This window comes from Vipera berus, assembly GCF_964194415.1.
Source record: "Vipera berus genome assembly, chromosome: 6".
NCBI classification, from domain to species: Eukaryota; Metazoa; Chordata; class Lepidosauria; order Squamata; family Viperidae; genus Vipera; species Vipera berus.
Window position 1 is genome coordinate 18627245 of NC_138208.1, and position 24688 is coordinate 18651932.

A 24688-nucleotide genomic window follows, 5' to 3' on the forward strand; every position below is an offset into this window, starting at 1 on the left:
AAGGAGTAAGGTTTTCCAGCAGTTTTATAAACGGTATCCGCTCCTTATCGGAGATTATTTGTGCGTCTCTTTCTTTCTGAAGAGGAAACCGTAGCGCTCGGCTCGCGTCCGTTTCTGAATAAGGGATCTATCACTTGCAACTTCGGTTGACACAAGTTCTTGTCCCCGTTCCCTCAACGGCAACCATTTTGTCGCGCTCTTCTTCAATTTTGCCTGCCCCCTCCCTCCAACCCATGACGACAGCACGCGACATCCTCATGACGCGCACCGCTGCGCCGATGGAAGATCGCGTGCGCGTGACGCCTTCACCCGGCCAACGGAGGTCGCGACGCCTTTCGCCATCTAGGCTCGCCGCTCCGATTTGCGTGCCGTGCCCTGGCCCCGCCTTCCCTTGCCGCTGCTGCCGCTGCTCTGCTTCCCCCCCCCACCCGAGGGCTGCACATGCGTAGTACGAGCCGGGGCGTCCGAGCCGGGGGAGTCGAGTTCAGTGTCGCTCTAGCGGGAGACAAAGCAAGTGGGGAAATGAATGGGACGGGGATACGCGAACCTTCCTGTTAACCTCTTCGGCGCCGGTAGGTCGAGCAAGAGGCGCTGGAAGGAGAGGTGAGGAAAGCAAAGACCCGCCCGTGAGGGAAGACGCGCGGGTGCCTGTCTCCTGCTCCTCCCCCCCCTCCTCTTCCCCCCCGAACTCCTTTCCGCCACCGCCGTGGCAGGGACGCTCCCCGCCCGCTGAAATCCTTCCGCTGGGGACGGAGCTCTTTCGTCACCCCACCCCCGTGGCGGGAGCCGGGAGGGTCGCCGTGGAATCGGGAGTCGGCCGAGCTCAGGAACCAACGCCGTCCGTGGCCCGGATGCGCTGCTCGCTCGCGTGCGCCGGCCTTATTGTTTGAGGGCAGGAACGGAGCCTGGAGAGGGAGTCCCGTGGGTCCCTTTCCAAGAGGTGAGCCGGACGACGCGGTCACCGAGGTCTCCCTGCCATCTCCTCCTCTCTTCCCGCCCCCCCCCCCCGCTTGGGGAAGTCCCTTCGGGAAGGCCCAGAGCCGCCGCACTTTGCTTTAATGGTGCAGAACTAATGCCCGGCTTTGTCTCGGCTTCGTTTTCTCTTTCCCCCCCCCCTCACCCAACCCCCCCAACACACACAGGATCCACGCAGGCCCGCACTTAAAACAACCGTTCGTTTGGAGCAGGGCCGCCCCCTTCTAACAAACAGTGCCTGCCTTTGCCTGCCACCTCAACCGAGGCTTCATCGTTTTTTTTCCCCTTTTCTTTCCCTTTTTTTGTTGTCCCTTGGCTCCCTGGCTCTCTTTTTGACATACTTGGTGGCCCTAGAGTTATCTCTGGCCATATGGCTGCTGGGGAAAGGAGGGTGTTGAGCCATTGCTGGGTGGAGCGACACCGCACCTTTCCTTCCATCACCCATCGTCCTTTGTCAACAACTCAGGGGGACCCTTGGCGTAGCAAGGGGTGCGTGTGTCTGTGTCTGTGTGTGTGTTTTAAAAGCAGCGCAGCTCTCCTTTCCTGGACCAAAGATGAAGAAGACTTCTGGGGTCCTGATTGAAAGTCCTGTTAAAGAGTCCAGTTGTGAAGGAAGGACTTTCAGGCCTTATTTCTGTTGATTAGATGAAAAAAAACACAACAACAGCAATCCAGGTTTACCTCTTTCCAGCCAGTGTTTACATAGCAGCGTACGTTTCTGCGGTTCTAAAGTTGTCTCTTTTTCAGGTGGGGAAGAAAGTGCTCATGTTAGGGAACTAATGTAGAAGTCACTTGGAAGCACAGAGATTGGAGTGTTAGAAACCAGTCTGATTTTATAAATAAAAAAGTAAATCTCCAAATTAAGTCCAGGGCATTTTCAGTTTGAATGTTTCACATATAAAGTTAGTGAAAAATCTTTGATGAGAGCTTTGAGGGTAGGTTGTTAGATAAAATCATCAAGAGTATTACTGTATGTTCTAACAACAAGTAGAGATAGATCATTTAAAGATACAAGACCCAATGCTTTCATGCAGCCCACAAAATCCCCCTGAAGATGCCATGCTCTCAAAACCATTTTCTTTCTTTTTTCTTCAAAAAATCCATAAGCAGTTGCTAGTTATTGATGAATATCAATAATGATCTTTCTCTAATCAAAGAAGTCAGTTTGGCTGTTCAGCAAGTTCTGTCAATTTCACCAACTATTCTTCCATGGTGGGTACTACCTAATCTTTCCTTCTATGTGCATATAATAATCTCACTACGGTAATCATATATTGAAATACCGGTAATCTTCCAAAACTTTTTTCTATGTCTTTTGAATCATTCTAATAGCATAGATGTGACTAGATCTGTAAGAATTTTAAAGAATGGTTGAGATTATCTGTCAGGAAAAATAGTTTATTTATGGAGCATTATTTTTTCTTAAGATTTCAATATAAATATCTTACATAATTGTTAAACAGACATTTTTTATTTTTCATGGTTTAAAATTTAGAATGAAATGTGATTTTTTTTCCTGTGTGTTGAAATCTAAAGACTGCTACTTTAGAAAGATGGGTAAACATTTAGACAAAGAAAGATAGTAGAAGATACTTGTTACTGAACTTGGACAAACAAGGGATATACAAAATTACATACTCCATGATCTCAATCTTGAAAAAAGTAGGTAACTGCTACTAATATATTCTAGCCATATTTCCCTGGACATAGGCATTATAATCATTTAAACCTCCGCATACACTTGATTACAACCTGAATTGTAGTAAAATAAATTCATCACAAATACAGAAAAGTCTTTTGTCATGTTTGCTCAGGAAAATGTAGAGCTTTTTTATAGACAATCTAACCTAGGATTGTAGCCAGCTGTCTATAATTTTAATTGAATTAGAATTAATTTTAGAAATTAACAAAAACAATTACATTTCAATACTTTCTTCATAGGTTTTTTATTCAGTATTACTTGGCATAAATTAGAATCCTTTTTGGGGGGGGAAAAAGCTTTAAAAGTGTTGAAAATATCTGACCTTTCACCATCCTGACTAAATGACAACGTACATCCAAGAATGTTAAGACATAGCTATTCTAGTTAGCTAACATTAAAATAATTGATTGTAGTTAATAATGACAGCGTTCCGTGCACCTTTGGCGTCTAGTCATGCCGGCCACATGACCACGGAGACGTCCTCGGACAAGCGCTGGCTCTTCGGCTTTGAAACGGAGATGAGCACCGGCCCCTAGAGTCGGAAACGACTAGCACGCATGTGCGGGGGAACCTTTACCTTTACCTTAATAATAACTAATACATTCAATTCATGACTGAAAAAAGATCAGCTGTGAGAATCTTAGGGATTCTATATAAGCAACTAAAAACATGCAATTACAATCTCAAGATGATTGTGTTTATATTGTAGAATGTGAGCAACTTCAGTCCAGGAAAAGTTAGGTGTATGTGTAGCAAAGGCTACATTCTTTAACTATATAATTTATAGAAAGTATTCATTTTTGCACTTCATTGTTTATACTATATTCCATTTTTGTCATTCTATTTTCTTTTTCTTGTTTTACCATTTGCACCTTCCGGTTGTTTCTAAATTTTCAATTAAAAGAAGCATCCTTGCATTCTCTAGACAAATATTAGGTAGTAGCTCTGCAATAAATACAGGTAGTCCTCAACATACAACAGTTCATTTAGCGACCGTTCAAAGTTACAACGGCACTGGAAAAAAGTGACTTATGGCCATTTTTTACACTTAACGACCATTGCAGCAACCCCATGGTCATATGATCAGAATTCAGAGGCTTGGCAACTGATTCATATTTATGATGGTTGCAGGGTCCCAGGTTCATGCACCTTTTGCAAACTTCTGACAAGCAAAGTCAACGAGGAAGCCAGATTCAATTGTGGTAGTAACTTAACAACTTTGGTGATTCGTTTAACAAATGTGGCAAAAAAGGTTGTAAAATGGGGCAAAACTCACTTAACAAATATCTCACTTAGCAACATAGGTTTTGGGTTCAATGGTGGTTGTAAATCGAGGACTACCTGTGTAGAGAAACATTGCCTAAATTGACTTATTTTAAAAAGGGTGGAAAGTCATTGAGAAGGTAAACATTTATTAATTCAGAAAACAGATCTGTAACTCTTTTTTTAAATACATACAGTATTTTTTAAGCCAATTTCACAAACAATACAACTGTTCTAAGAAAATAATTTCTGAGTTACACAATTATTTTGCATCTATGGTCAATACAGCTACCATAATGGGTTAAATTTGTAGTTGAACTTTTATCCTTTCTATATTTTTACAAAAATATAACAATTTTTTGTACTCTACAATATTTGATATATTAAAATTAAATATTATGCTGATGCATGTATTTACTACTTAATTATCTTTCTTAAATCACCATAAGGTGGTGGTGAAAGCCATGTATAATATTAGCTCTAAGTCAGGGGTCCCCAACCCCGTCTGTGGACCAGTACTGGGCCGCAGCATGCCAGCAACCAGTCCGCACAAACAAGCAAAGCCCCATCCGTGGGATTGAAGCAGCACACAAAACTATGCACTCTCCAGTCCATGAAAAAACCTTTCTCCACGGAACCGGTCCCTGGTGCCCAAAAGGTTGGGGGACTCTGCTCTAAGACATAACTTATAATGATTCTGATAAAAAAATGAGCTGTAACACAGCTTTGAGCTCGGATGTTTTCCTCCCTACTAGTAGAAAAATGACCAAAAGATCTGAAGCTTTTACTTAAATATCATAGGTCAACCTGTCAAAACTCAAAACTTTTGCCATTTTTAAACATGTAAAGGTTCCCCCGCACATGCGTGCTAGTCGTTTCCGACTCTTAGGGCCGGTGCTCATCTCCGTTTCAAAGCCGAAGAGCAAGCGGTTGTCCGAGGACGTCTCCGTGGTCATGTGGCCGGCGTGACTAGACGCCAAAGGCGCATGGAACACTGTTACCTTCCCACCTGAGTGGTCCCTATTTTTCTACTTGCATTTTTTACATGCTTTCGAACTGCTAGGTTGGCAGAAGCTGGGACGAGTAACAGGCGCTCACTCTGTTACGCTGCACTCGGGATTCGACCCGCCAAACTGCCGACCTTCTGATTGACAAGCTCAGGGTCCTAACCCACTAAGCCACCGCGTCCCTTTTTAAACATATCATCTTAACTCTTGCCATAAAGATAGGATATAAATTTAGCAAGTTATATACATAAATCAAACATAAAAGTTGAGTTTCATTCAAAAAATACTTAAGACTGGAAACTGTCAGATTTGGAGAATGTAACAAAATAGAACATCTGAAACTCTTAATTTACGTCCTTGGGTCCTAGAGTACGGAGACTAAGTTTATCCTTTTATGAGGAACCATGGTTTATCTGAATGCAGCTACTAGGAATTTTAGCATAGCAGTGAAAAACATGAAAAATCATGGTTATTGGGTATGTGTGTGGTTTGAGAGCCAAAATCTAAAGTGAAATAGTTGTATAAAACTTGTATTTTTCTCTTATGAAAAATATGACTAGGATAGAAGTAGAGGTAGCTTGTTTGTAGTTTCTGAAAAAGTGTTTAGTAGTTTTATGTTAAAACATTTTTTTGCTCCCTCATCCAGATGTATGATGAAGACTAGAATAAATAATTTGCTATATTTTCATCTATTAGATATCTTTTAACATGGGATAATAATTATTGCTACCTTTAGCTAACATCGTTAGACAGGTATTCAAAAAAGAAAATTAGCAAAGTCAGAAGCAAATCTTGGTACATGAACCAAGCAGTTATAATTGAGAAAAAACATAAGCTGCAATAATTCTTTGGTTGGTATATTACAGGTTATTTTGCAGCAAGGTATTCCATAAATTAAATACACTGTGTACAATTGATTCACAGCAGGAAAGATAATATACCTTGGATAATAAAAGTATTAAAAGAAAAAATTCTGGCATTGTATATTGAGTTCAGAAATAAAATGGATGATGTAATAAAATGAATGATGTAAGTATAATTTGATCAAAATCAAATACAGGTGCATAGAGAAACTGATTAAAACTATCCTTTTAAACTTGGCCCAAATCCAAATATAGTCTTGAATAAATAAGTGTTGTAATAATGCTGTTTTTCACTTTGGTAGCTTAACAAAATGCTTAGAAAATTTTAATTGTTCCAGTATCATAAGAAATCAGGTCAGCCTTTATTAAAAGTTTCTTAAATATTCTGCTATTATTGCTTGAGCTCCTTTTTTGACTCAGATATAATTATTCAGTTTTTAAATTCAAATTGCTAATTATTAATATGTAGGCCATCTTTAGAATGGCAATAAATTGTTACTTGTGATGAGAATACAATATTTTGTGTGTTTTTTTCCTATACAGAATGCATGAATGGAGATTTTAATTGTGGCATTTTACAAAGCACAATTTCTTTGTTGTCCAAATATGGAGGATTATAGCCTATATATATATTTATAAACAGGATTATCAAATTGCAAATTGATATTTTCATAGATAAATATCCATAAGGTCCAGAAAGTGTGAGAAAGGAGTCTGTTACCCCAGTACCTAAAGAAGATGGTTACCATTACATCTGAAATGGCTAAATCATTATTGTTGGGGGAGAGAGATGCCTCCATCAAAAGTTTTCTACAAAGAGTAATAATGAAAAACATGCAAAACATACTAACGTAAATGCTGTTTGTCTTTTGTACAGGATTGAAGAAAATGCTGATCTCTTCTTTCAGTAAAGTGTGAAAGTTACTTTGTCTCCTAGTTCATGTGAGACCTAATTAGAAAGATGAAACCTACAAGGTGGGTGAAATAATATGGCAGGCATTGTTGAATTGAGTAGACTAAAACATTTATAAATCATAAGGCAAAGGCAATTTCTTTTGCTCTAATTTATTTCAGTTAGCTGTATTTTGCAGTTTTATTTGTTCCTTAATTTCTTATTTGTTGAGAAGAAAACATATCTTTTTTTTCACTTTTTATCTGCCATATAGTGTCAAAGTCAGCATTTTGGAAACAAAAGATAATAAACCATTAGCAAAATATAGGAAGCATTGGACTGCAGCATGAGCAGACAAGGAAATATTCTAGAGCTAGTCACAGGGGTAGGCAACCTCGGCTCTTTTATGACTCATGGACTTCAACTCCCAGAATCCGTGAGCCAGCCATGCTGGCTCAGGAATTCTGGGAGTTGAAGTCCATGAGTCATAAAAGAGCCGAGGTTGCCTACCCCTGAGCTAGTGGAATAGAAGAGAGGGAATAGGATGACAATGATTATGATGATGTCCCACTTTTCTGTCTATAAATCTAGTGCATTTCAAACATCAAAAAAAGAGTTGAATTCTTCGGATTACTATAATGATACAAACAAAAATACATTTTTCCAATTAATGTATTTACCTTATCCAAAACTTGCTATGCAGATTGGGCAGGGGGCATTACTGATGATAGGAGCTAAATTGATGAAGGTGGGAACTGAAATATAACCCCTCTGCTTGCTTCATGTCAGGTGAACTGAGTACTCAGTTCCTGGTCTATATTGTGGTCTAAAGACACATTTGCACAAAGGTTTAGGTCTAGCCTGCCAGAAAATTTCATATATTCTTGTTTGACTGAAGGGGATTGGGAAGAGGAAAACAATAATTTTAAAAATCTCAGTCAAACAATTATTCCAATAGTTCCACCTATTTGCTCTTTCCTTTTTACAAAGGAAAGTTCAATATTCAGGGAGATTTGTGTTTTTTATAGCTAACATATATTTCTATCTGTCATCTAATGGTTAAATGTACAAATACATAAATGGATATTGTACTTTTAATGGAAAACTTCTGAATGCAATTTCGAAATCATCCTATAAGCACAGGCCTCAATAAAATTTACAGGATCAAACATTAAGGAAAAAGAATGTTTTCATAAATATAGAACTCTAATAGCAAAATTCATTGCCCATGAAAAAATATAAACTAGTTCTTTGAATCCTTACCAGGAGTAACAATGGATGCAAATAACTACAGTGCAAGTTTTTTTTAAAAATTATACTTTGTCTCAAAATATGTTATTTATTTTCCCTTAAAACTAAAGTAAGCAGATTATTGTTTATTTAAGGGAATAAATCAAACTTTGAAATGCGACATTTAACTTGCTTTCTTTCTGTTATTTCTAGATGATAGAAGCAGATAGTAGAACTGAATGTATACTCAACTACTTCTTGACTTCCCACCCAAAGGATATAGTGCCAGCATTATAAAGAATGATATAGAATCTGGAAATCTAAAGATCCTGGGAGTCAGACAACTGGGCCTAAAACACAACGTTTTGTTTTACCTTTATCTTTTTACATGATTTAAAATACATTTAATTTGAATTCCAAATCTTCAATAAGATATGAATACACAGCAGAAATAACTGAGCTTAATCATGGATACAAATATAGCAGAGTCTCCGCAAATCAGTGATAATTTGATGATGGATAAAATCAACAATTTAAAAGTGGAACCAGAAGATGATAGTCATTGTATTTTGGAAACAATAGATATAAAAACTGAAAAAGAAGATCTAAGACAGATCGACAGCAGTGATGAACAGGATGACAGAGAAAAGAATTTTGTCCGTAACAACTCAGACAAATTCATCTCTGCAGAGAATGAGGATGATTATGGTTCTCTTTTTTCCCAATATAGCAGTACGCTCTATGATGTTGCAATGGAAGCTGTAACACAGAGTCTTCTTTCAAGCAGAAACATAAGCTCCCGAAAAAAGTCCCCTGCTTGGAACCACTTCTTTATATCTCCTAGAGACAGTACCAAAGCAATATGTATGTACTGTATGAAAGAATTTAGCAGAGGTAAAAATGAGAAAGACTTAAGCACGAGTTGTCTAATGAGGCATGTGAGGAGAGCTCATCCAACTGTACTCATTCAGGAAAATGGAAATATACCAGCTATAGCTTCCTTTTCTTCACCTACATTACTATTGCCACCTCAGCCTGCAGAGGCTGGAGATTTATCTCAAGTGCTAACTCCTATAAAATTAATTAAAAAAACTTGTTCTAAGATTCCATCCCCAGATCAAATTATGGAGGAATCTCTTCCTGTAGTTTCTATTGAAGAAATACCTTCAGATTTATCACATACTGAAAAGAACAATAAAGAAGAAGCTGGTGTTGGATTATCACTACACCTGCCCAACAGTCAATGTGAAGAAATGGTGGACAATATAGCAGAGAAAACTGTTCAAGTTCCTAAGACTACATCTGGCTCAAGGAGACGATCTGCTGTATGGAAACATTTTTATTTATCTCCTCTAGATAACTCAAAAGCTGTTTGCATTCACTGTATGAATGAATTCAGCAGAGGAAAGAATGGAAAAGATCTTGGAACTAGCTGCTTAATACGGCACATGTGGAGAGCTCATCGTTCTATTGTTCTGCAGGAGAATGGAGGAGGTTCAAGCATACCCCCTCTGTACTCTGCTCCTCCAACTTTATTACCACCTTTATTAGCTTCAGATGGAGACCCAAGTTCTGTATCATCTGGAAAATTAGCTAAAGAACCAACATCTGTTTGCTCTTCTCCAGACAGAATAGCTGAAGAAAATAATTCCAATCTTCCTGTGGGAGATACTCTGATGGAGGATTCCTCATTGTTTTCATCATCAGAAGATATAGGGGAAGCTACTTTAGTTCCTTCTCCTGAAAAAAGCCCATTGTTATTGGAACATAGCTCTGTTTTTCATCAGAATAAACGCATAATGCGAAAGCTGAAATCTGAAGTATGGAATCATTTTTCTTTGTCTCCAGGGGATAATCTAAAAGTTATATGTAGACACTGTAGCTGTATGTTAAACCATGGGAGAAAAGGTGATTTAGGCACAAGTTATTTGACAAGACACTTATACAGAAGGCATCCTGAAGTTATAGGAATCCAAAAGAGCTTTATAGATACCAGTTTAGCAAATTCTCCTTATGCTACGTTGGCTTCTGCAGAACGTTCAGCTTCAAAACTGTCTGACTTGCCCACAATGGTTACTAATGAAACTCAAGTCATATTTCCTGTTAGTAGCAAAAAGACCTCAAAACTGTGGAATCATTTTTCAATTTGTTCTGCAGATTCAACTAAAGTAATATGTATGCACTGTGGACGTACAATAAGCCGAGGGAAGAAGCCAACCAATTTGGGAACCAGTTGCCTTTTAAGACATTTACAACGGTTTCATAATCATGTTCTAAAACCAGATGCCTCAGAGCCAGTATTGTCCTCTTCTAAAAATAATCACGTACCTCTGAGCACAGATCTTTTGGGATCTTCATCTTTTGATGAAGCCACTGACAAGTTTTCTGACACGCATCCCGTTGCCAAAAAAATTACAAGTCTTGTTGCTGAAATGATTGCACTTGATCTTCAGCCATATTCTTTTGTGGATAATATTGGTTTTAATAGATTGCTTGAATACTTGCAACCTCAGTATTCATTGCCTTCACCATCTTATTTTTCTCATACTGCGATTCCTGATATGTATGATAGTGTGAAAGAAATAATTGTTTCACATCTTAAAGAAGCTGAAAGCGGTGTAGTCCACTTTACCTCTGGAATATGGATGAGCAATCAAACTCGGGAATATCTAACTCTCACAGCTCATTGGGTAACATTTGGGTCGCGAGTTCGACCACAGTGTGAAGATTACCATTGTTCAGCTTTATTAAATGTTTCACAGATTGATTGTGACTATAATGGTATCAGCATTCAGAAGCAACTAGAATATTGGTGGGAAACCTGGATAACATCAATTGGGCTACAGATTGGGATTACTGTTACAGATAATCAGACAATAGGAAAAACTTTAAATGAAGGGGAACATTCAAGTGTGCAATGCTTTTGTCACACAGTGAATCTCATAGTAAATGAAGCTATTAAAAGCCAGAGGATGGTTCAAAACCTGCTTAGCATTGCCAGAAAGATATGTGAACGTGTTCATCGCTCACCGAAAGCAAAAGAGAAATTGGCAGAGCTACAGAAAGAATATCATTTGCCACAGCATCAGCTAATCCAAGATGTCCCATCAAAATGGAATACATCATTTCATATGCTTGAAAGGCTAATTGAACAGAAAAGAGCTATTGATGAAATGTCTATAGAGTGTAGCTTCAGGGAATTAATAAGCTGTGATCAGTGGGAAGTGATGCAGTCTGTCTGTCATGCACTCAAACCATTTGAAGTTGCAAGTAGAGAGATGAGTACACATATGTCCACCTTAAGCCAAGTAATTCCAATGATTCATATTCTAAACCGGAAAATTGAACTACTGTTTGAGGAAACAATGGGCATAGATACTATGCTAAAGTCCTTAAAAGAAGCTATGGTGAGTAGATTATCCTCCATACTCCATGATCCAAGATACATTTTTGCTACACTTTTAGACCCTCGTTATAAGACCTCCTTATTCACAGAAGAAGAAGCAGAACAGTATAAACAGGACTTAATCAGGGAGCTAGAAATACTAAATGCTACCTCAGATGATAATAAACCAGTTTCCAATGGTTGTGGTATAGGTTCATCATCTAAAATCTCTTACGGGGACAACAGTCTTTGGTCACTAATGGAAGACATGAAAAAAGCAAAACTTACAAAAGAAAAGACTAAGTTGCCAGAGGAAATGGTGCTTTTGTATCTGGAGGAAGAAGTGCTTGAACATAACTGTGATCCCCTCACTTACTGGAATTTTAAGAAATCATCTTGGCCAGTATTGTCAAAATTGGCTGTTCGATTCCTAGGTTGTCCTCCAAGCATCGTTCCATCAGAGAGATTATTCAGTACATCCAATGAAAGCATCAGCTTTAGTCAATCAAGACTAACAATGGAACACTTTGAAAAACTTATATTTTTGAAAGTAAATCTTCCTTTGATATACTTCCAGTATTGAAATTAATGAACAGGCTGCCAGTCTAAACTTGTTATTCACTGGATAATTACTATATTTGTAACTTAATTGCTCCATTTAGGGGCCATGTATGACAGCTAATCAATGCCTCTTGTTTGAAACTTAATTATATTTTTTAGTTGTCTCTATGTCTACATGTGCCTTATCACTAGTCCTTCAGGCCAGATATAGTGTACATACATCTTTTTTTTAAAAAAAAATCCTATTAGAATTAGCTTGTCTTTGTCCCAACTATTAAAAAAATGTAGCTTTTGATTGAATATTGTAAATGAAATTTTAAAACATTTTGAATAGAATGGCAAAATGGATGTAAAGAGTTCTATTATGTAGCTTTTTATTCAATTATGTAAAAAAAACAGAAACCAGGTACTGTATATTAGCTGAACATTGCTTTAATTGCAGAAAAAGCTGTATATAAAGGTGGAAATGAAGCCATCTTCCTATTTAGCAGGTTTTAACTGCAGGCTTAATGTTCTTATGTTCAACTATGTACTAAAGAGGGCAGTTGAATTAGTATTTGACTAAACCTAGAGTTATTAAGAAACACCAGTTATACAGTAATCTAAATTTGCCATTCATGGTCTTTATTCAGGTTTTTTTTTACACTGTAACTGAATTAGAGCTTGAGTATTTATAAGGTTTTTGGGTGTTTATTTTCAAAATTTTCCAATTAATGTTTGTTATTTAATGCAGTGCATTGAAAGATAAAAATATAAAGGGGCATCATGCCAGGTCTTTAACAACTGAATGAATTAAAACAATAATTACTTCTTGGGAAAATGTAGTTAAGGTTTCCCATGTAACTGAAAATTATATATGGCATTCTCCCATTATTTCTGTTACACGAACTTGATTTTCAGTGAATATCCTTCCTAAGGTTGTGCAAATACTTTGGAAAAGGTGCTTCAGAACACGCAGGACTTGCATCGGATTGTCCTTGCATGCACAGGCACTTCACATGCACCTGAAGAATTTGCCCAGCCCATAAACAGGAGTCCTGCTAGAATGTTATATAATAGAACTGATCATAATTGATAGTGTCTATCAGCCAAGTAGGATATTGTAGAGTTTTAATAATCCTCAGAGAGCAGGTAAAAATAGCATTTACATTTGCTGTCCACATTTTAAAAGAATATTTCTCCCCCTCCTCTCCCCATCCCCCCCATGTATTGATAAAATTCTTTGAGAAAATAAATTAACTACAGCTTTTAGGAAAGATGTAGTTTTGTTAAAATACTGTACTGTATGTCTGCCTAATTTTTGCATTTATTATGTTTTAGTGTATTTATAAATGATGGATTCAGTTTCTGAAATTAAACATCTTATTTGTAATTTTTAGAGAATGAGTCTACATCAGCCATTTTCCCCCCTTAGAATGCAGTGGGGACTTAGTGATTCTCGAAAGTGTATGGGCATAATCTGTATATAACAACTTTTAGAATTAATTTGTCAATGAAACATTTCCTTGTGGTATTTCTGTCTCCCATACAGTGAGATATATGATGTAATGATGCAGTATGCCCCAAATATATTTGAAATATCTTCAGTAAGTACAATATTAAGCTACTTTTTTTAAAAAAAAGTGATCACGTAAATCTTACTCAATTTAACTATATATATTTCATTAATGAATTTAAGTTAAAACCAGACCATGTTAAAAGTGGTCAGAACTGTGGGCAGCAGTGGGGAGAAATAACTAAAAGTGATATGTTCTAGAGCAGGGGTGTCAAACTCAATTTCATTGAGGGCCGCATCAGCATTGCGGTTGCCCTCAAGGGGCCAGGTGGGCATGGCCTACTGGGTGGGCATGGCCAGCTCTACATTGTTTGCATCAAGGGTGCCTATGGGGGCCTGGGCAGGAGTGGGACAGATCTGAGGGTCTCTGGCAGGAGGGTCTCTGGGCCAGGGCCAAGGCAATGGGGGCCATTCCCTCACTGTTTCCAGGATGGCTTCGCGGGCCACATGAAACCACTTCGCGGGCCGGATCTGGCCCCCGGGCCTTGTGTTTGACATGTCTGTTCTAGACAGCAACTTGAGATAAGGTCAGTGGGTACACATAGCTATAGGCCATTGTTATACCACTGAGAGATTGTTGTTCCAAACATCTTGGGTGGTTAAACTGGTTCCCCTTTCCTCTACTAATTTAGCTTGCACATTTGGGAAAGTGATAGCCACCAGTAGCCACAAATGTGTGGGATATGTTTATAGAATGCATGTGCTTATATAATGAGTGGGTCTCACATGGTTAACAAAACGAAATCTTTACATTTGCTATGTACAGTTAAACTTTTTGGCTAGTTAAAAAGTAAAGCTGACAATATGGAAGGCTATTGGGTAACAGCATTCATGGCCACAAGAGTTCATTCTGTGTAACAAGGTATGTTGGGTTGCTCTGATAGATGTAATACAGAAAACAATACTTTCAGATACTTCAGCTAGTGTAGAAAGCTAAATATTCTGAAATAATAAATCTTAAAATGAAGTCAAAGAATACTGCACAGAACCTATGGTTTTAACTCTTCTGGCTAAAAATGATTTTCAATAATAGGAAATAAACATCAATTTATTATCTATGCCTTAAGGTGACATTTGAGGGCTACAAATATAATTCTAGAAGAAAGATTATCCCTATATCTAGTCATTTATTTAACACTTCACAGTATTTCTGAGTACCAATTTTAACTATGCTGTGACCATAATTATAAAAATATGGGTTTCTTTTCCCCTTCCAAAAACCCTCAATCTTGTGTTATCTTACATAATGTCAATCCAATTATAATCTTTCGTGGATTTTTTTTTTGCAGTAGCTATCATAATGAACATCTATGTGTTTGTTTTTAAGGTGCCACAAGACTATTCATACCATAGTTGATTATACATATAAGACATCAGGTACACCTCCATTAACATTAAATAATTGCCAAGTGGCAATTGCAGAAAGAGTAGTATGGTACATTCTTCCAGAAGGAACCAAGCAGTGCTTTAAAGAACTTCCAGTAGCTGACTCTTGTTTCCACAAAACAAGACGATACCTGGTAAGTTTTGCAGGTTTTGAACATGAGAAATTAATGTTTCCCTTCCAAATAGTAGCAGCTTTTGTGAATAGATAAGTTGTACATCAAGGAAGACATTGTTTTCTTTGATATAAAAGAATAACAAAATTGATGAAACTTGTACAAGAGAACACAGCAGCGTAGTTAAACCAGTTTTACAGGATGGTATTACTTCCATGTAAGTCAATTTGCACCCTACTTGTACTATGCAAAGCTACACTGATGAATGATTTCAAGGGTTATGTAAGATATTTTCTTGCATATATTCAGTTACAAGTTGTATATCATCCACAATTATACTTTCTAACCTATTGCTTTATCTGGCCACTGAGAACAGTCAGTATAGCTGACTTAAATAATCTAGCTATATATTTAGAAATTATCACTTAAAAACCTGTGAGGAATGAAAACAAATGGCATTTTTGACATCCAGCATTATTTTTCTTGATTTATGCTTGGCTGTCTTAATATTTCAAGGCCAACTTGATTTTCCCATAACACTGTTAACGTTTACTCCATAACTGACAACTGACAAAGGAAACCTGGTCAAGGAATATTATCAGGATGACAAGATGGGCTTTGTCTTGTATGTAAATATTGTTTATGAGCAAAACTGCCCAACAGATTAAAAACAGAAATAGCATCCATTGATTTCCAGATTTTGTTGAGCCTAATGACATTCAGGTTTAGGTATATGAGATCTTTTTTAATTGACATCATAATTTTATACTGTAGTCCAAAGAAGCATTTGGGACTACATGATAGAAAACAATGTGAAAACATTAAACCGCATATAGTATTACATAAAGACAACTATTTAGTAGATTTCCTATATAACTATAGGAAAAAATGTCTTGAATGTATGTACTTTATATTGAAATATAGCTGGCATTATATGTAATATATATTATATGAAAGTTTTTCACGTACATGAAATGAATACGATCAAATAGTATTGATCTTTCACTGACATGTCAAGGTTTTGAATCAGTGCAACACAACTAGGAAAAACTTTCAAACTTGTTAACATTTATTTTCGAAAAGAAACGGGGAGCTTTTCCAACAATACTAGTTTGGTTTTCAAATTTAAAGTAATAGGGGGCAGTGCAGTAAAATTCAACCCAATTCCACTGGTGCCAGGAATATGCACAAGAACTTTGTGAGTTGTCTTGTAATGTGACAGTTGAACTGAATTCATCTCCATAAGTACATGTGTGTATAAGAACATAAGTGGGTCGCCTGGCTTGAGGTCTTCCCTTTTGTCATATCTGTAAGAGAATGAACAGTGTAAGGTAAGAAAAGACTTGAACCATACTTCATTAGGTTGTGGCCAAGCAAGAGGAAGGATCATTATGAAAACAATATAGGAAACAACCATGAAGCAGGAAATAATTACATAGAGCAGAGGGGATTCTTAAAAGAGCATTTGGTAACTGGATGGTAGAGAGATTACTTTCAAAGAACCTGAATTTTTTAATACAGGATCATGTCAACCATGGCAAAAAACAGGAAGGGAAGGTAATACAGTATTAAAGCTGTACTTAAAAGTAGTTCCATCGCTGTTGGAACAAATGGAAAACAAGTTATACAGCACAGCATGGGCACAGAAATAGGTGGTTTAAGAATTTCGTTCAGAATCATTTATTAGCCACAAAAGCAGCAATACTACAGGTAATGGAATGTCATATGAAAAGTAAAATAGGCCTATAGAATGGGACAGAGCTACACGCAATCGTAGCTATGGTAATCAGAGGAAGCCTAGTGATGGCCAGAGGAAATCTAGTTAAATGAAGTATGTCTCTTGTGTTACCTTCTAAGTTCTCTGTTATTTGAAACTAGTTCTCAACACTTACAGGTAACAGCCATACTGAATAGGATTTATGAGCAAAAGCTCCAATAAGCATTTATCTTAACAGAATAAGAGCTGGAAAGGATCTCAGAGGTCTTCTAGTCCAACCCCCTGCTCAAGCAGGAGACCTTACACCATTCCAGACAAGTGGCTGTCCAGTCTCTTCTTAAAAGCCTCCAGTGATGAATCACCCACAATGTCTGAAGGCAAGCTGTTCCACTGGTTAATTGTCCTCACTGTCAGGAAATTTCACCCTATTTGTAGGTTCCTTTTCTCGTTGATTAGTTTCCGTTGTTTCTTGTCTTGCCTTGGAAAATAAGTTGACCCCCCCCCTCTTCTTTGTGACAGACCCTCAAATATTGGAACACTGCTATCATGTCACCCCAGTCCTTTTTTTCACTAGACCACAGGTCTGCAACCCGTGGCTCCAGAGCCGCATGCGGCTCTTTCAGCCGTCTCCTGCGGCTCCCAGTCCTCTGCCATGTGCAGTCAAAAAAAAAAGTGGGACTAAAAAAGTTCAGCCAATCAATTCAAATATGCAGGGTAGGTGCATATCTCGCCTTGGCTCCACTCTTCAGTCAAACCCTGTTCTGCGCATGCTTGCATGTATGCGCATGCGCACACATTTTTTTGCGGCTCCCAGTTTTTCATTTTGTGAGGGAACCGGTTCCGAGTGGCTCTTTCACTGTTTCAGGTTGCTGACCCCTGCACTAGACTAAACGTATCTAATTCCTTCAACCGTTCTTCTTTGTATGTTTTAGCCTCCAGCCCCCTAATCATCTTTGTTGCTTTTTTCTGCACTCTTTTCAGAGTCTCAACACCTTTTTTATAATATGGTGACCAAAACTGGATGCAGTATTCTAAGTATGGTCTTATAAAAGGGTACTAATACTTCACGTGATCTTGATTCTATTCCTGTTATTGCAACCTAGGATTTCATTGGCTTTATAATTTATGTCTTACTTTACATAATATATAATACTTTATATATTATTCTTTATATAATACATAATCTAGAATATAATTTATATCTTACTTTATAAATAAATGTTATAATCCAATGGACTTAGTTCTCTAAGAACACATAAAATAAAAGAGCAATTGTTTTGCAAGCCAACTGATTCTTCAGTCAATACTATAATTTCTAGAATGAATCTCATGTTCAAGATCTTTAAAAACATATCCTTTGCAGCCTTTGGAAGCTCCCGTGGCTTAGTCTTTTTCATTGAAGCTCCTGTTACAGACCTTGAATGTCTGTATATCTCTTTCTGCTTCACTGGCAAAATAATTTGAGTGGGAAGAAAATTATTCCAATCAACCTCTCTGTCTTCATGCACTTTCTCATCATCCTCCAACAGTGAAAAGGATGGAAGAGAAAAGTTTTTGTGGAAGGAGAACAGAGACTGAAGGAGCTAATAGGAGTGCCTGACTGGCTGGCTCCAGTTAATCATACCAATTAATGCCTTCAGCCTTGCTTGGTATTTGTTCTGCTCCCATCCATCTTTTCCTTTTAATATTTATGAGCTCAAGAGCCACAAAATTGCCAAATTCTTGTCTGCCAACTTCCAGTCTCACTGAAGAACATATGCAATGAAAATAACATGGCATCTCCAAGTCCCTGGAGCATGCATATAAATGGCATACAATTTGTACACTACATTAAACTAGTGAACACATGCTGTATCTCATTTCCCCTGTTCCATTCACAGCTCAACCTTGATGGATGACTCCCTGTGATTAAGCAAAGGGATGAGCACGATTCCTCATTAACCCTAACTAAAATTTGCACTGAACTAATAAGCCAGGTTTTCCAGTACACCAGAAGTGATGGACATTCCATCTTCAAAAGTCACACTTCCTACTAAAGGAACTATATATTCACATAAATTAGAGTAGATAAAGGTGTGGTGCAAAAACATCTACAAACCAACAAGTAGCCATGCTTTAACATTCTAATCAGACATGGTGACTATCCCGTGTTTTTGTATTACAATTAACAGAGAAGTGCATTCTGATTAACCTGATGTAATTATTAAGGTAAGACTGTAATATATGCATTCACATTAACTAGCTGGAGTAGTTTAACATGTTGTGCAAATGTGGCCTTAAGAGGGTAGTCCAAGGAACCTCTTTTCCATCATCTACAAAAATCTCCTCTTCCAGAATTTCATATTAGTTACCAGGTTGATATGTCAGCTTTACCTTTTAATTGAAAGAAGGACTTTGGGCTAGCTGCTGGGTGAAACTCAGCAACTGGCCAATGCTTCAGGCAGTGCTTCCCTTTGACTAAGCTGTTATTAGAATACAGATTCTCTTAAATATTATTCTAACATTCCTGACCTGAATAAATCCTTTCATCCCAAATCAAAGCTTGTAATGCTAAGAACATCAAGCTTGGCTAGAATCAACTTTTATGTCAAGCCTACTGCAGTCCATCTTCAAAACAAGGCAATAAAATGTCTGTAATTTTCTTTGTTGTTGTTGTTGTTAGTTGCGAAGTCGTGTCCGACCCATCGCGACCCTATGGACAATGTTCCTCCAGGCCTTCCTGTCCTCTACCATCTTCTGGAGTCCATTTAAGCTCATACCTACTGCTTCAATGACTCCATCCAGCCACCTCATTCTCTGTCGTCCCCTTCTTCTATTGCCCTCAATCTTTCCCAGCATTAGGCTCTTCTCCAGTGAATCCTTCCTTCTCATTAGGTGGCCAAAGTATTTGAGTTTTAGCTTCAGGATCTGGCCTTCTAAAAAACAGTCAGGGTTGATCTCCTCTAGGACTGACCGGTTTGATCGCCTTGCAGTCCAAGGGACTCACAGGAGTCTTCTCCAGCACCATAGTTCAAAGGTTTCAATTCTTTGGCGCTCAGCCTTTCTTATGGTCCAGCTTTCACTGCCATACATTGCAACTGGGAAGACCATCGCCTTGACTATACGCACTTTTGTTGACAGGGTGATGTCTCTGCTTTTTAGTGTGCTGTCTAGATTTGACATGGCTTTCCTCCCAAGGAGCAAACACCAGATGGCTCCAATGAGCTCTGAATTTATTCTGATCATCAAGACTTAATGTACATGTATAAAAGAATGGTTCTCCCATAGATCATCTCAGATCAACCTGAAAGGCCATTTGAGATTCTCTGAGGCAGCTGAAAGTACTTACTCCTCTGCTTGTATTGTGTCTACACAGAATGGGCTACAACTGATTTTTTATTTTGTGAGGTATTTCCTTCACCATGATATTGAGGCAATGTGGATGGATGGCCAGAACAATCGGTAGCTCACTTTAGACAATTTACATCACTACTTACTGGGAATAAAGTTTTCTGGATAGCAGTCACTGAATCAGATTGTAAGGATGTAACCTTAGAAATCATTTGTTGTCTTATTTTGTATTCTTTTTGGTTACAGACTTCAAGGAGAATGTGGATGGATAAGGACTAACAATTGTTTATTTGTTGTTGCTTTCTTTTAGCTGATTAAACAAACCAAAATAGAAGTTAAGGAAAGTGATGAACAATATCTTGTGAATTGGAAGTACTAACTTTTGTTTAAAGGAGACGTGTCTCTTAAAGAGAGCCAATTTGGTATAGTGGTCAAAGGACCAAGCTAGAAACCAGTAGACAGTGACTTCTAGTTCCACCTTAGGCACAAATCCTGGGATCAGTCTCTCTCAGCCCCAGGAAGAAGGACATGGCACCATTTCAATAATAATAATAATAATAATAATAATAATAATAATAATAATAATAATAATAATAATAATAATAATAATAATAACAACAACAACAACAACAACAACAACAACAACAACAACAACAACCATCATCATCATCATCCCCATCATTCCAAGAAACAGCAAGGATTGGTCCAGGAGTCAATACTGACTCGAAGGCACCGAAAGAAAAAAACAAAAATCCTCTCAACAAACAAACAATAAAACCCTCTCTTGACCTACAAAATACATGCATTTCAATCAAACTTTCAGCCAAGAAATTGAATTGAGACTATTATGAACACCTTAGTGTTTGATCCACAACAAAAACTGAAACACACTGCCCTACTGGTTCTCCCAGATTCCTTCAATAATGGGATTATTCTGCATTGTTTTTGTGGTGTTTCTGATCCTTTCTGCTAAATCACGTGCAAAAAGATACTAGTGTCTCATAGGGTATTATCTTATTTGTCCTGTTCTTCTCAACATCTACATAAAATAATTAGGAAAGGTCAATTGGAACTGTGGTGTAGGGTTCCATCAATATGCTGATGATACTGTTTCTACGCCTTATCATCCAACTCTGTTACCTAAGTTCATTAACAGATTGAAAGTATACAAATTGAAATTAAATGCAGGCAAAGCAGAGCTGAGGTTGGTTAAATGTAAACTGAATGACTGAGATTCAACCTTTTGGGGATGAGGCTACACTTCCCCTATAAATCAAGTAAGGAATCCGAAGTGCCAACCTGCTCCTTGTTGCCAACTGGAATTGCAAGTGATACCCCTACTGAGAAGATTTGCACAAGTAAGGCTCATAAACCCAGCTCTGTTCATTCCCAAATGGGTCAAATTTGGGCATCCTATGAAATACCTCTCATAGGTTAGCCTGGAAAATCATACAGAAGTTGTAACTAATGGAAAATGCTGCCAGAAGGCTGCAAACCTGTGCAAATTATGGAGGTCATGTAGTACCCATGCTAAAACATTGCCTATTACTTATAAGGCAAATATTGTTGGTGTTAACACTGAGGAGCATGACCAATCATTAGGAGCTACAGGAAAAGCCCTTCTGAAAATGCCCTTTCTGTCAGAGATTGATCTAACTGGCGTGAAGGACAAAAGGCCTTCTCCTGAACCGCTTTCATCCTCCCTCTGGAGTTGCATTTAATCACCACGATTTCAGTACACAGAAAGACAATAAAGGCATATCTTTTTATCCTGGGTTTTATCTTTTAATTGGTTTAGTATTTGTTTTAATATTTTATACCTTTTTAGCTATCTCAAAAACAGAAAGAGAAGTTATAAAACAAATAAGGGCATTCTCACTTGATTTGCATATGTTTAATTGATAACTGAGATTTTTGAGTGAGTAGTACATCTTTATCACGATTTCTATTAATGTAATTTGGCAAGAACTATGAGCTCTTGGTTTTGTGCTTAATATTCAACGATACAAAACTTCAACTCTGGGGTTAACTTCAAGTTTTTTTAACCTATGCACACAGCAGTATCCCAGATTCATATTAATTGAAAAATATCTTCCTTTGATGTTTGCACAAATCTAATAAACAATTCTAAACATCTGCCTACAATTCCAAAATTACTTCTATTTCATAAACAAACTATAAAGAAACCATAAAAAAACTTGTTTTTAATTATTAGTTTGGCAGGAGGTAGTTTGAACTTAGGTACATATGTTGTACAAAAAAGCAGCAGCTCCTTATTTGAAACTAACCCTGACACACACAAATAATTTCTGACACACCCCTCAAATTAAAGGGGTTCTGCTTCAATATAAATACCCTTGGTCTAATGAACACTCTGGAATACTGAAAGCAAATGTCCTTAAGTAGGACAAGAAGCTATCAGACCATGCATCAGGCTGGGCAAAATTTTGATGCCTGGTGGCCATATTTAATCCTTTGGAATGACAGGGCTGGATAGTGATGAAAAAGTGGACTCCCCCCCCCCCCCCCGTACTAGGTTTGCAGTACAATGGTTGTGTTTCCCACCTCAAAATGGTCAGAGTAATAGTGAAGTAATAGAGGGCTATAGAGATGAACAAAAACTAAGTTTGGAGGCCACACACTACACATTCCTGCCTCACAGAAGCTAATTAGATTTAAAAAGGAATCCTACCTAATCCTGCTGGGAAATCAGAGGTGGACGATCTCTGACCTTTCAAGGATGTTGCTGAAAATTGATGCCTACCATCTTCCACTATTGGTTATGCTTAGTAGGGTGCTGGGAGTTGTAATTCATCAATGTTTAGAAGCAGTGGCGTAGCGTGGGTTGTCAGCACCCGGGGCAAGGCAAGTAATTTGCGCCCCCTAACCCGTGGATTTTAGCTCTCTCTCTCTCCGCACCGCACCGCATGCCTGGCACCCCCCCTCCACAGTGGGCGGCGACCCGGCGGCTCAGATCGGATTCGCAGGAGCCAGGCAGGGGCAGAGAGCTGCGAGTGCGAGCGTGCCCCCCCAGATGTTGCGCCCAGTGCGGCCGCCCCCCCCCTGTACCCCCCACGCTACGCCACTGTTTAGAAGGTCACTGGTTCTTTTACTCTGATCTATATAATAGGGACGCGGTGGCTCAGTGGGTTAGGACGCTGAGCTTGTCAAACAGAAGGTAGGCAGTTTGGCGGGTCAAATCCCGAGTGCCACATAACAGAGTGAGTGCCTGTTACTCGTCCCAGCTTCTGCCAACCTAGCAGTTCGAAAGCACGTAAAAATGCAAGTAGAAAAATAGGGACCACTATGGTGGGAAGGTAACAGCGTTCCGTGCGCCTTTGGCGTCTAGTCATGCCAGCCACATGACCACGGAGACATCCTCGGTCAAGCGCTGGCTCTTCGGCTTTGAAACGGAGATGAGCACCGGCCCCTAGAGTTGGAAATGACTAGCACGCATGTGAGGGGGAACCTTTACCTTTATATAATAGGGTCTCAAGTTTTAGATAATCTGCATGTTGATTTTTAGTGTAGGCTTGGCACCTCATCTTCACTGCAAAGAGAAGGACTCCTAGGAGACGGAATACACAACCTGACCTTTACTTCTGCCTTGCTGTTGAATTCCAATGCAACCTTCTAACTAAGAGCTTGAAGAATATTAGCCCAGAACACACAAAAAGTCCACAAGTCTTAAGGTTACCAAGGTTGGACACTTCTGATATATAACAAACTGCAAAAAATAATCTTTCTTACAGACACAAACACACAAATAGACTTACTTCCAATTCAAGTTGATTTCTAAAAATCGAGACACACCAGTCTGTGCCGCAGCCCCATCAATGTGGACAGAAACATCTGCAAAAAACAAAAAAAACAAAAACAAAAATAAAAATATATGAAAGCAAGGAACAATTCCAGTCAACACTAATGGGCAAGCTTGTGGATTTGTATTTATTTTTTTTATATTGATATTTTATTAAGTTTTTCTAATTACAAATCTTTAGTGCTTAATAAACAAGTATGTCTGGGTTCACATATTTGACATTAATAGTAATACAACTTCCATTTCTACTCTCTACTCCGTTTTTCTAGCCACTTATAAAAATTATCCCATGTTTGAAAATATTCTGTATCTTCTTTCCCTTTCATTTTCAATGTAAGCCTATCCATTTCCACACAATCCAAGATTTTCCTAATTATGTCTTCTTCCAATGGTGTTTCTTCATTTTTCCAATACTGTGCAAATGTAATTCTCGCTGCTATTAATACATGTAATATTAAATATATACATTTTTGTCATAGTTCTCTGTGATTATACCTAGAAGAAATAGTTCTGGCTTAAAATCTACATGTTTTCTTAACATTTTCTCTAACCACATATGTATTTTTGACCAATTTCTTTTTTTTTTTTTTTTTGCTTTAGGGCACCAGAGGTGAAAGTACGTGCCTGGTTTTTGCCTACATTTCCAACAAGACATGTTTTTAAACATTTTTGCTAATCTTGCAGGTGGTAAATGTAATCTATAAAACATTTTATATAGATTTTCTTTATATGTAGCTGCCCTTGTTATTTTATAGTTTCTTTCCCACAGGTTTTGCCATTTTTCTAATTCTACATTGTGCCCATTTCCCCCCCCCCCAAGTTATCATTGTTTCTTTGACTTGTTCATCTTCCATCTTTACGTTTAACAAAAATTTACAGTTTCTTAATC

General features: G+C 38.1%; 2 protein-coding genes across 6 annotated transcripts in view; one reads left to right on the top strand and one right to left on the bottom strand.

Moving 5' to 3' along the window:
* Positions 1–453: 453 nt before the first annotated feature.
* Positions 454–24630, top strand: ZBED4 (zinc finger BED-type containing 4). Of its 4 annotated transcripts, XM_081330938.1 has the most exons (5): positions 454–603; positions 6688–6785; positions 8146–11867; positions 13410–13464; positions 24400–24630. In XM_081330938.1, the coding sequence occupies exons 3-4, from the start codon at positions 8400–8402 to the stop codon at positions 13410–13412; spliced, it is 3471 nt and encodes a 1156-aa protein (XP_081187064.1). In that variant the 5' UTR covers positions 454–603; positions 6688–6785; positions 8146–8399; the 3' UTR covers positions 13413–13464; positions 24400–24630. The 4 variants fall into 4 exon arrangements, with proteins under 4 accessions (XP_081187064.1, XP_081187063.1, XP_081187061.1 ...); XM_081330937.1 differs by lacking the exons at positions 13410–13464; positions 24400–24630 and adding an exon at positions 2086–2187 and having other exon boundaries at positions 8146–13366; XM_081330935.1 differs by lacking the exons at positions 13410–13464; positions 24400–24630 and having other exon boundaries at positions 8146–13366.
* Positions 15981–24688, bottom strand: part of ALG12 (ALG12 alpha-1,6-mannosyltransferase) — a 35817-nt gene continuing 27109 nt past the window's right edge. For both annotated transcript variants that reach the window (XM_081330939.1, XM_081330940.1), the window contains exons 9-10: positions 23756–23831; positions 15981–16239 (exon numbers count right to left, since the gene is read on the bottom strand). In XM_081330939.1, coding sequence (XP_081187065.1) covers positions 16002–16239; positions 23756–23831 — 314 coding nt within the window. In that variant the 3' untranslated portion in view covers positions 15981–16001. The remainder of the gene's footprint in view (positions 16240–23755; positions 23832–24688) is intronic.

Bases quoted from the DNA above. Each gene is read 5' to 3' on its own strand.
- ZBED4 (XM_081330937.1), top strand. From the start codon at position 8,400: ATGGATACAAATATAGCAGAGTCTCCGCAAATCAGTGATAATTTGATG.